Genomic DNA, 12,952 nt, shown 5'->3' with positions numbered 1-12,952 from the left:
ATGTTTTTTAGGCCAACTGTACGCATGCTGAAAGCACAACAAGAGGATATTGGCACCATATATGACCTAAATGCTAGAAATCCCTATTAAGATTCTCATTCACTTTATTCCAAATCTTTTTACATAAATTATCCTAGTTCCATTTATATATATATATATATATATATATATATATATATATATATAAGTTATATACCAACCCATCTTCTTCTTTTTTTTCGTTTCGCCTATCTTAGTTCAATTTATTAAATGAAAGAATTAGTACAAAATGAGAGCTATGCATATTTTAACTGTTTTACATATAAAATTTATATGATATAAATGTATATATCCCAAGCTAGATTTGAAATCAAGTTTGATAATATTTATATTAAATCCATTATATATATATATATATATATATATATATATATATATATATATATATATCCAAAAAAAACCTCTTTTAATTATATTTGAATTAAATTCTCATTCCCAGCTATTACAAAAAGTCACCTTGTACATGTCAAAGAACACTCGATAATTAAGATTTTATCAGAACATGGTTAATATCTAAGTCATTCAGCACACTTCCAGCTTCTGTGTCCCAAAACACAAGTACTAAGATTCTTTGAAGAACTGATCTTTGGTTAGCCAATTCAGCTTGATTTCTACAAAAGATCTGCATATATATATATATATATACTTGCTTGATCTCATTAAATGACTGGTCCCTTTTTTTTTATAGAAGTTATATACCAACCCATCCTCTCTTTTTTTTCGTTTCGCCTATCTTAGTTCAATTTATTAAATGAAAGAATTAGTACAAAATGAGAGCTATGCATATTTTAACTGTTTTACATATAAAATTTATATGGTACAAATGTATATATCCCAAGCTAGATTTTAAATCAAGTTTGATAATATTTATATTAAATCCATTATATATATATATATATATATATATCCAAAAAAACCTCATTTAATTATATTTGAATTAAATTCTCCTTCCTAGCTATTACAAAAAGTCACCTTGTATATGTCAAAGAACACTCGATAATTAAGATTTTATCACAACATGGTTAGTATCTAAGTCATTCAACACACTTCCAGATTCTGTGTCCCAAAACACAAGTACTAAGATTCTTTGAAGAACTGGTCTATGGTTAGCCAATTCATCTTGATTTCTACAAAAGATCTACATATATACTTGCTTGATCTCATTAAATGACTGGTCCACTTCTGAAGCAAAATAATAATAATAATAATAACAACATAGTGAATGAGGATAAGATTTGAGAGAACAAAACTCAAGGAAGATAAAATTTGAAAATAAAAATAAAAAAATAATTCCATACAAAATAAATAGCAATTAAAAGAATAAGTACAAAATTTAAAAGATTAAAAAATTATAGGGGGTGAAATAAAAATATTTGTAATTTGATATTATTTATAGATTAAAAAATGAGAGGGAGTGATATTAAAAAAAAATATTGAGGTTTAACCCAATAGAATTAAATCAAAAATAATAAAACAAAAAACAAAAAAAAGGATAAAAAATAATAAAACATCATCTTAAAAAAGAAAAAAAAAACCAAGTAAACCCAGGTTAATATCCTAAACCTAATCTAATCTCTAAAACTTGCAACCTGTGAAATCCTGACCTTTGGTTCAATTAAGAAGCTTAACTTAAACAAATTTAATTTTGAATAAAGAAATCGTGGAAAAAGTATTAATAAAAAACTTACAAAAGAAAAAAAAACAATAAAAACAATGGAGATAAAATTTGATAGAAATATTTTAAAAAAAATGATCCTAAACAAAATAAATAGCAACTAAAATAATAAGGACCAAATTTGAAAGATAAAAAAATTATAGAGGGAAATTGAAAAATATTTATAATTTGATAGATTATTTATCGATTAAAAAATAATAGATTGTGAAATTGAAAAAAATTATAATTTGATAGATCATTTATATATTTAAAAATGGTAAGGGAATGGAATTGAAAAAGAAATTAAAATTTAATAGATTATTTATAGAGTAAAAAATTATAGAGGGGTGAAATCGGAAAATACTTGTAATTTCATAGCTCATTCTAAAATAAAAAAATATTAATCAAAAGGATATGGACTAAATATGAAGAAGAAAAATTGAAGAGTGTGTTTTGATTTTTTGCATAGGTGGCATAAATTGTGGAGAGAGAGAAGGAAAAAAAAAACAAAAGAAATGGACTTTGATGTCAAACCAGCACACCATCATGTAGAGAGCGCTGAGATCTTTTAAGCATCACCCTAAAAAGCTATTTTTGGTAGCCAGACAGTCCCACATGCACGGCCTAAATGATACGAGGGCTATTCACACACTGGCTAGTGCGTTGCGAATGCTAACAATTTTTTTTAAAAAATAATATTTAATATATATTAATTATAATAATAATATCCAGAAAAACCTCAAAATCTACAATAAAACTAATATCAAATGAATAAAATAACAGAGTTATACTTTTTTTTGTCTCAAAAGTACCAAAGTTATTTAACTATTTCGAAAAAATTAAAAGGGCAAAAACACCCCGAGACAAAAGCATAAGTGTTTTGTATTCCAAAGCTATAGTAATAATTTTATTGTGCAAAATAAACATGAAATGATAAATATAACTTAATATGTTGAAAAAGATAATTTTACATTCAAAGATTAGTTTATTGTGATTTTTTTTTTGTTAGGGTAAATTCATAATTATATTATTACAATGAATAGTATAGTAGATGGACAATAATATCACCAGTAGCTTTAGTGTTTTGTTATGCATGATAATTTGCAAGCTCAGCTACAGTTTCTATCCCATCCATTTAATAATTGAAATGAAGGAGTTATTACAAAATAGGTGTACCTGTCTAGGAAGAAGTCACATAACAGTGACCAAATCAAAGTCTACAATTCCTCATACATGTGTAGACAAACTATGGAAACCCCAGCGAAGCCAAATCACAGCCACCAACCTCGAACGTTTGGGGTACGCAGAGTAATTAATGATTAAGGGGATTTGTTTTTTTTTTAATTTATATTTTAGAATTAGTATTTAATAGAATTTGATTTTTTAATTATACATTAATGTAATAATATTAAGTATGTATTCTTAAAATTATTAAAAAAAAGCTTAATCTCAAGTAACTTTCGGCCATGTTTGTTTCTTGGAATTCATTTTCCGGAAAATTATTTTCCAAACTTTCCTGTGTTTGTTTGCCATTAGAAAAGTTGGTCAACGGAAAACACTTTCCGGTCAATGGAAATACTTTTCGGTCAACAAAAAACACTTTCTAGTCAAAGAAAAATTTGGTTTGGTTTATAGGAAAGTATTTTCCCTTTTGGCTGTGTTTGTTTTCCGGAAAGTGGTTTCCGAAAAACCACTTTCCAAACTTTCATGTGTTTGTTTGTCATTGGAAAAGTTGGTCAACGGAAAACACTTTTCAGTCAAAGAAAAATTTGGCTTGATTGGTTTCAAGGAAAGTGTTTTCCTGAAAAATTTGGGCCGAAAACACTTTCCGGAAGTTGTGAAAAATTTAGAAATGTCATTATTTGCTGATTTTATCAAATTTGATCCTTAAACTTTTGATTGCTATATATAATTTGTTTTGAATATTTATTTTTCAATTTCATCTCTTAAAATTTAATTTTTATATTAATTTTGGTCCTTATTTTTATAATTGCTATTTGTTTTTTCCTTATCATTTTTTTATTGAAATTTTTTATCTATCAAATTTGAAATAATTTATGAAATGTTAATTATTATTATTTTAATTTCTTCACCTTTCATTTTTTTTTTAATTTTTTAGATTTAATCTCTATTATTTTGATTATTATTTATTTTATTTGAGATAATTTATGAAATTATTTTTTTTTTTCAATTTCATTCTCATTCAACTTTTTAATTTGTAAGATTTGTTCCTTATTATTTTAATAAACTTGAAAAAATAAAACATTAATAAGTTATTTTCCAGCTTATTTTCCATAATATAACCAAACACTGGAAAGTGTTTTCCAACTTATTTTCCATTACACTACCAAACATCGAAAAATACTTTTCTGGAATTCACTTTCCTTAAAATTTACTTTTCAAAAAAAAAATTATTTTCCTGCAAACAAATGAGTTCTAAAGATACATTTTGATTGTTAAGGGAAAAATAAACACAAACAGCAAATAAATAGTCCCTCTCACATAATCCGAAGCCATTAAATGCATCCCCGAAATGTAATTAATTAAAAATATTAAAACTTGACCATGACGTAGAGATGGGAACTATGTGGAGTGTTTTTTAGGCCAACTGTACTGTACGCACAACAAGGGGATGGCACCATATATGACCTAAATTCTAGAAATCCCTATTAAGATTCTCCTTCACTTTATTTCAATTCAACCTGAATTTTTTTATATAAGTTATTCCTTCTTTTATATATATATAGAAGTTATATACCAAACCATCATTTTTTTTTTATTTTTTATCATTTCGCCTATCTTAGTTCAATTTATTAAATGAAAGAATTAGTATAAAATGAGAGCCACACATATTGCAGTGACCTTGTTAAAGTGCTTGGTTTTTAAAAAAATTTAAAGTTTTTTATTTTTATTTTTAATTAATATTTTTTATTATTATTTTGATGTGTTAATATTAAAAATAAAAAAAAATTAAAAAACACTCTCCACACAAATAACACACATTAGGTCCCAACAATCACAAAGTCATTTACAGTGGGATTAGGCCTTGTTTATTTTTTAGTTTGAAAAATATTTTTTATTTTTTTTATTTTTTATTTACTTTAAATTATTATTTTTTTATTTTTAAATTATTTTAATATGGTGATATTAAAAATAATTTTTTAAAAAATAAAAAATATTATTTTAATATAATTTTAAAATTCGAAGTGGCTTTCGAGTCAAAGGGTTTATTTTTGGACCGTCTATAGCCACTTGGATGCCATCCATATTATCGTGGAAAACGCACATCAACCCATTCGGCTTTTGGATCTTCGTGTGAAAATTAAGGGCAGAGCTATCGGCACATAAATACTCGTTGGGATAGATTCTTTGAAATTTGAGTGTGATTGTCGATGCCTTGATGATATTCCTTAATAATTTATTGGTGATGTTTACTATTATCACTTTATTATTGGTGGAGCATTTTCAAATAAAAGTTTTCAAGTCTGAAAATAAAGTGTGGAATTAATTAAAGATGAGGTGAGTGTTGTACTTCTAATTCAATATTGAAGATTTATAAAGAAAGAAGTGAATTGAAAATTCAGGTAAGGTCAAGTTCAAGAAATCATTTTTATTTTTATTTTATCAAAAGAAGGAAATGTTAGTCCTTGTAGGACACGTACAAGAATTTTTAAGCTGTAGGATGATATTTTCGGCATTTCAGTTTCTCAATCTGAATATTAAATAATAAAATATTCAATTTTTTTTTGTTAACAAATTTCCTTTAGAGTTGTCTTTTTAGGATTTTTTTTATTGCTAACTCTGTTTATAAGTACCAATGAAAATATGTCGATTATATATATTGAGAGAATTTTAATCAGAATAAAATAAATATAAAACCCAAAGATGACGTGGAATAAGTTTTTGCACTTTAGGTTTTGTTCATTAATTAAATTAGTTAATTGTTAATTGACTTCATTCGGTTATTTTACTTGTCAATTGATTTGGTGAATTATATGTAAGAATATGTTTATTTTTGTGTTTTAAAATTATTTTTAAAAAAAAATTAAAAGTTTTTTTTATTTTAATTTTTTTGTGTTTTCACATAATTTTAATATAATAATATTAAAAATTAATTTTAAAAATAAAAATATTCACTATACTACGATATCAAACAGGATGGAAGTCTTTCAATGTTTTGACGCTCTTCGTGAGCTTTATTAATTTTATCTTATTGGATAAAATCTAATCGTTCTAATGTCAATAAAAATACTTTTTATTAGGAATACATCTTCCATATAAGTTCAAAATCCTAGATGTTAAAAGAAAAAATAATAATTTTTTTCAAACTTTTAAAATATTAACGTGGTTCTCATGGCTTTAATAAATTGGTTATTAAAGCCAAGATACATGCTAAAAAATATTTTTAAATTTTTGTTGTATGAAAATTCGATATGATTTTTTATTTTGAGAGACTTGAACGAATGTATAAAAACAAGATATCTTTTTTGTTTTTCTGTGTAATTTTTTTGCAATGTTTTGGTGAAAGCCAAATATTTTAATATCGGATTTATGTCTTTACTGTATAAAAATATAAATCAATATTAAGCAAAACTGTATAAAAATACACAGGAAAACCACAAATTTTTAAAAAGGATTTTTGAATTGTTTTGGAGATGTTTTTATTTTTATATATTATATTATATTATATAATAATATTATATTAATATATTGGATGGGGCTGGCCCAATTATATTGGGCTGAGCCCATCCTGGCTTTGGGAAACATACAGAGCTACGAAGCTAGCTAATTAATTAGTTTAGGGTTTATCGCATCTACGAAGGTTAAACAATATCTTAATTAATTAATATTTTTTCATGATTTTAATAATATTAATTTATAAAGCTTTAACGTACGGTGGTTTAAAAAATTAGAATTAAAAAATAAAAAAAATTAGACCATTTTACTAATTAATATATGGCCTTCAGGATTTTTTTTACAGCCAATATCTTCAAAATGATTTTTATGAACGACAATTGTGCGTCTATATTTTTAGTACAATAAATTAAGGGGAACTTTTTTGTTACATAATTCGAAATGCATGTCATAAGTGGACGTTCGTCTTTAATGTGTAAAAAATGTACCTATATATATCCTGTGCTTGTAACCATGTCCATGTCTATGTATTTAGCCTCTCGAATCCCCTCACACCAGAGGATTCGAGAGGCTAAATACTTCTCAAATGAAGTCTTTGCTAGCTGATGATGGCTTTGATTCCTCAAGATAGAGACATGGCTGAAGTTACCAATTGATCAAAGAAACTCTCTTATAATCAGCGCGAAGGATTTTTAATTTATTAAGTTCTTAACATGAAAGACTAAGAACATGCATGTGCTAAAACACATGGAACCACAATACAATTATAAGTTTTTATTCAATCAGCAACCCTCGCAAAAGTGTTAAAAACAAAAAAGAAACATATGATTTGTGATATATTTTCTTAATCGCTAGCTCACCATGTTTGAGAAGAAGTCAACGGCTTGCAATCTAATGGTACATCTGTACCAATCTCGAAACTGCTGCAGGAAATCGACCTAGATGAATTATCCACTTCAACCATTTGTTGAATATTGATACCGTTACGTGATAATAGAATCCCCTCCAATTCCATTGCAACTTCTCTCATTGGTGGCCGGTTTCTTCCATTCATATTCAAACACCTCTTTGCAAGATTCGCTATAACTATGGCTTCCTCTTCAGTGCAATCCCCCTTAACCTGAGCATCAATGATATCAAAGAGTCTACTATCTTCCATTAATTCAATGAAATGTTCGGCTAGGCTCATGGTTTTCAGTGAATGGGTTAAGAAAATTGGTTTTTTCCCACTTAAGAGCTCGACGAGAACTACTCCAAAACTATAAACGTCACTCTTTCCTGTTAATTGACTGGTTCGAAAATACTCCGGATCTAAGTAACCAAAAGTACCTTGCACCTTGGTGGTCAGATGAGTTTGATCAATGGAAACTGATCTTGACGTTCCGAAATCTGAAACTTTTGCTCTATATTTCTCATCTAAGAGTATGTTTGTGGACTTAATGTCTCGGTGGTAAATCGGGATAGATGCTGTCGAGTGAAGATAGGATATCGCACCTGCAGCTTCCGAGGCGATTCGTAACCGCGATTCCCATGATAACGTAAAGTCCTCGTTTTGCTCATGGAGATATTGGGAAAGAGTTCCATTGGGAATGAATTCATAGACTAGCAGAGGAACATCAGTCTCCAGGCAACATCCAAGTAGCCTAACCACATTTCTGTGATTGATTTGTGAAAGAATGACAACCTCGTTGATGAATTCTTCTAGTTTTTCTTCATCCACTATTGTAGACTTCTTAACTGCAACAATACTCCCATCAGCTAACATTCCCTTGTAAACGGTGCCTTGGCCGCCATGACCAAGTATTCTGTTCTCATTAAAATAATCGGTCGCCTTTTCCAACTCATTTGAACTGAATATTTTTGTCTTTTGAACACCACCATCACTCGAGGATAATTGTTGCTGCAATAAGAGACCACCATTCCGTTTGAAAAACAACTTCTTCAACTGAATGCACTTCCTTCTTTTGATAAGTTTGAACATCCACCAAGCACCAATGAGCAACAACAGTACTCCAAGGGCCAGACCGATAACTGTATTCAGAGGGAAAAAATATCACTTAGCTCAGGCATATGGTTTGAGTTGAAAATATCACTTAGCTCAGGCATATTAAAACCAAGGGATACATGTATAGCGACCATTAAAAAATAGGCAAGAGAACATATTGTTTTGTCTTACACTAGAGATCCTTTTACAATTGTGGACTTCTATGGTAAAAAATAAAATTTCATTTCAATTTTTTTAAAAAATTCATCCTTAAATTGCCAAATTAAAAGCTAATTTATATTAATTTGATAGAGAAGGGGTGAGATTAAAAGACTGGAGATCCAAGTGAGAAAAAAAGAGAGAATTGATGGCTTTAAAAAAGTTTATGTGAAATGTTCATTGTAGAGTCCCCAAACTTTTCTAATTATAAATAATTGGTCCCTTCAATTTTTAAAATATAAAAACAAAGTCAATTTTTATCTCAAACTTTATTTTTATTATTTTTTGATCCTCGGTTTGAGAAAAGAGAGAAAAATATTAGATTCTAGAGATAAAGAGAGAAAGTAATTATTTACATCAATTCAAGCCATGAAAAAATAGTGATTTTAGTACCATTGAGTTTCTTTTAATATGAAGAGTTTATACTATGTGTATTTTTTCCCTTGACTTACTTTTATGGTAGATTTGAGCATGAAAACAATTTAGGCTCGGGGTTGATTGTGGGTTTTCGGTATAATTTTTAAGTTGTTTGAGGTTATAAATATGTTTTAAAAGGTGTTTAGGGTGTTTTTTTTTGAAACATGGTTGAAAATGTTTTTTTTTTTGAAACATCACAACTTGAATTTGATCACTAAAATCTTGACAGGGTAAATAACACGTCGCAAACTTTTTTTTTCTTTAAAAAATTAAGGGCGAACAACAATAAAAAAAATTAAAATAATAATAATAAGCCCAAGCGCATGGGCTACTCTAGGCTAGTGTGCTTGAGCTTTTTTCTTGAGGCCCTCGCTCTAGGCCAACCAGGGCCAAGTGCCTGGGTCTTTTTCCTTTTTTTTTTTCCTTAAATTTTATCCATCACAGTTAATATTTATTGATCTTTCTTGCTTAATTTCTTTTCTAATTTTATCATATAATATTTCGTTGATTATTAATTAAGTAACATAATTTGTTTCAATTTGATATATTTTTTCAATTGCCCTAATTTTTTGTTGACTCTAAATTTTATAGGTGTCCATCTTAGATAAATTATTTGAAATAAATTATTTATTAGTTCAATAAAATTTATGATTCATGTCACGAGTTTAGTTAGTTAACTTCAGTTGGTTAGGAATTATGCTTTATAATTGTTTTTTATCTGCATAGATAATTCTCAATTTATTTAATTAAATATATATGTGAAATTTTTTATTTGTGATTGAAATCTTTTTATATTAAAAAGAATAAAAAATATTATTTTATTGAAAGAAAAAAAAAATTACTTGACCTGGGGCAAGTCACAGATCAAATAACTAGTGTATATTCTTATTAACTGCTTTAGGTGCGTGTGTGTAAAAAACTGAAGGTTGGGAAACATACATATCAAGTAATGTCATCATAAGAAAATGCTAAGAAAGCTAATTACCTGCAATAATTGTGTTGATACCAGGTCCTTTACAGCCTGTTTTACCATCACCGTGCTTGCCACGTGGACATCGACACTTGTAATCTCCAATCACATTCTCGCAAGTACCTTCTTTACAAGGGTTTTTTAAAACCTTGCATTCATCTATATCTGTTGTAAATGTTAAAAATATTAGTGGAAAAAACCTGAATATACAAATTAAAAAAAAACTATAAAAAACAAATAATCTGGCATGAAACTCAAGTTAATTATACGTGAAATAGAATGCTTTGTAAAGCCAGATGATGATTTGCAAATTTTAAGCAAGCCCAAATTTCAAACTTCGAAAACAGATTTCTTTTACTTTTTTTATTATTATTATTCTTCACGATGGATATGGCTTCACAAAATGATGTCGTCCTTTCCCATTCTTGAATCTTGAATCTGTAATCTATCTTTTCCCGGATTCGAATCGATCATCTAAGTATACTTCCAACAAAAAATATAATCTTGATGAACACTGAACATGATAAGAGACAACGGGGAACAACATAACCTGCATACGCATTATTAGTAGTGATTATTAAATCATATGAAAAAGCAATAACCAGTTTACCTTGGCATCCTTCTTGGAGATAAGGATTTCCTTCGAACCCTTCATTGCATGAGCAACGATATCCTTGACCAATCTCAGGGTAGGTGCAATTTGCATTAGTGCCACAAGCATATGCACTTCGATTAGCTTTAGCCTGTTCGCACGTCTCATTTTTAACTACCCATTCAATCACAATATCTGTTCTATATGCATCTGTTCCATATTTTGGCTTGCGAGAGAGCGGCCAATCTGAAATCTTAAAGGAGTTCTTGTCCACTAAAAATGCGAATCCACAGAGATTGAAGTCCGAAACGTTCGCGTAGTTGTAAAAACTTGATAATGAATAGTTAAGTGATTTGAGACCCTTGGGGATTGAGGTCTGGCAGCATCCAGAACCTGAGCAAGGATTTTCATCGGACATGTTCACATCTTCGGTGCATAAGGAGAAACAGGCAGCTCCGTATGTGAACTCATCGTTGGTCATCCAGGCATATGTATCGCATCCAATTACTGTGACTACATTTCGGGTGTCTGACAACGTGAAGGGGCCTGATCCAAGGGTGAAAGACTGTGGGTAATTGTCTGTCCTGCTCCCACTTTTGTCATAGCAGGCGAAAGCAGTGTATACGCTGACAGTTATTGTGCCTTCCAGCACTGATATATTGTGAACAGGAATGTTTCCAAACAACAGTTCAGGTTGCCCATCAGCGCCAGAACTGCAGTTTAGGAAGAAGTGCTTATTCATGGCACAGCTTTGTTTTCCAATCCCGAAGGGGTAAGGAACACTAACATTCCCACACTTATCTTGGCAGCTAGCTGGTTTTACATCTGGCCTTGCTGTTGATGCTGCAACTGGACACAATAATAGCGATATCATCAGCAAAAACACCCCCATGACTATGCAACTCCCAACTTAATAAGTAGCAATTGACCCCTAGGAGATTTGTATAAAGAAGCTCCAAACTAACTCTCTCCCGCCCCCCACTAACTTCTGCAACTTCTTTTCTAGTAGAGGACATATATATATAAGCTAATTAACACAGACCACTAAAACAATTGTTAACACGACCAAGTCCAAGACTACAGGGTCGATAGAGTCTTGAGAGTCCTTTCCTAGACCTTTCTTTTCAGTTTTTATTTTTCAAAGCAAGAAAAATATACATGTAGAAGACTCCTAGCTAGCACTATAAATCATCAACCAAAATATCTTGATGTCAATTAGGTGAGCTTGAGGGGCTCACTATAATTGCAAGGTAATGTAAAAGCTATCTCAGTTGGCATGCAAAGTCTTTGGCTGCATCTGCCTGGTTAATTCCCCCCCACATGTATACTTTTCCTTCGTAATTTCTCACGTGCAAACTTGAAGAGAGATGTTTTAGCCCATAATCAATTAAAACTTTCATATATTCACTTTAGATTTGGTTCATTAATTAATTGTTAATTGACTGCATTTGGTTACTTTACCTGTCCATTTATTTGATGTCAGTTATATCTAAATCTTTCAATGTTCTCACGCTCTTCGTATTGGACCTTTATTAATCTTAAGAAATTATTTAACTGCTGATCGAAGATATGATGAGAGAGTTAAAAATAAATAAATCAAGAAATAATTGAAATGAAGGAGTTATTACAAAACAGAGGTACCTGGCTAGGAAGAAGTCACATAACACTGACCAAATCAAAGTCTACAATTACTAATACATGTGTAGACAAACCCAAATGAAGCCAAATCACAGCCACCATCCTCGATGTTTGGGGTACGCAGAGTAATTAATGATTAAGGAGTATTTTTAAATTCATATTTTTAAATTAATATTTAATAGAATATGATTTTCTAATTAAATACATTAATGTAATAATATTAAGTATGTATTCTTAAAATTATTAAAAAAAAAACTTAATCTCAAGTGACTTTGAAACTAATTAAAGTTACATTGATTGTTAAGGGAAAAATAAAGACAAACACCAAAATAAATACTCCCTCTTACATATTCCAAAGCCAATAAATGCATCCTCGAAATGTAATTAATTAAAAATATTAAAACATGACCAAGACATAGAGATGGGAATTATTTGGAGGTTTTTTAGGCCAACTATACGCATGCTAAAAGCACAACAAGGGGATGGCACCATATAGGACCTAAATTCTGGAACTCCCTATTAAGATCCCCATTCACTTTATTTCAATTCAACATGAATTTTTATATATAAATTATCCTAGTTCCTTTTTTATATATAAATTATCCAACCCATCATTTTTTTTTCATTTCGCCTATCTTAGTTCAATTTATTAAATGAAAGAATTAGTACAAAATGAGAGCTACACATATTGCAGTGACCTTGTTAAAGTGCTTGTTTGTAAATATGGTTAAAGTACTTGTTTGTAAATGTGGTTTGAATATATTTTTAAAGTTTTTTATTTTTATTTTTAATTAACATGTTTTA

The 12,952-nt window shown here is 29.2% G+C and overlaps 1 protein-coding gene across 1 annotated transcript; it reads right to left on the bottom strand.

Annotated features, from left to right (window-relative positions):
- Nucleotides 1–7,078: 7,078 nt before the first annotated feature.
- Nucleotides 7,079–11,528, bottom strand: LOC133699160 (wall-associated receptor kinase-like 8). The gene is made up of 3 exons (XM_062122317.1): nt 10,529–11,528; nt 9,934–10,083; nt 7,079–8,359 (listed from the first exon to the last, which is right to left on the bottom strand). Exons 1-3 carry the CDS (start codon nt 11,400–11,402, stop codon nt 7,185–7,187), a joined length of 2,199 nt encoding a protein of 732 aa, XP_061978301.1. The 5' UTR covers nt 11,403–11,528; the 3' UTR covers nt 7,079–7,184.
- Nucleotides 11,529–12,952: the final 1,424 nt, after the last annotated feature.

The sequence above is a fragment of the Populus nigra genome, chromosome 7, assembly GCF_951802175.1.
Source record: "Populus nigra chromosome 7, ddPopNigr1.1, whole genome shotgun sequence".
Classification (NCBI taxonomy): domain Eukaryota; kingdom Viridiplantae; phylum Streptophyta; class Magnoliopsida; order Malpighiales; family Salicaceae; genus Populus; species Populus nigra.
Note: the sequence above shows the minus strand (reverse complement) of the source record. Positions and strands in the feature narration are given on the sequence as shown.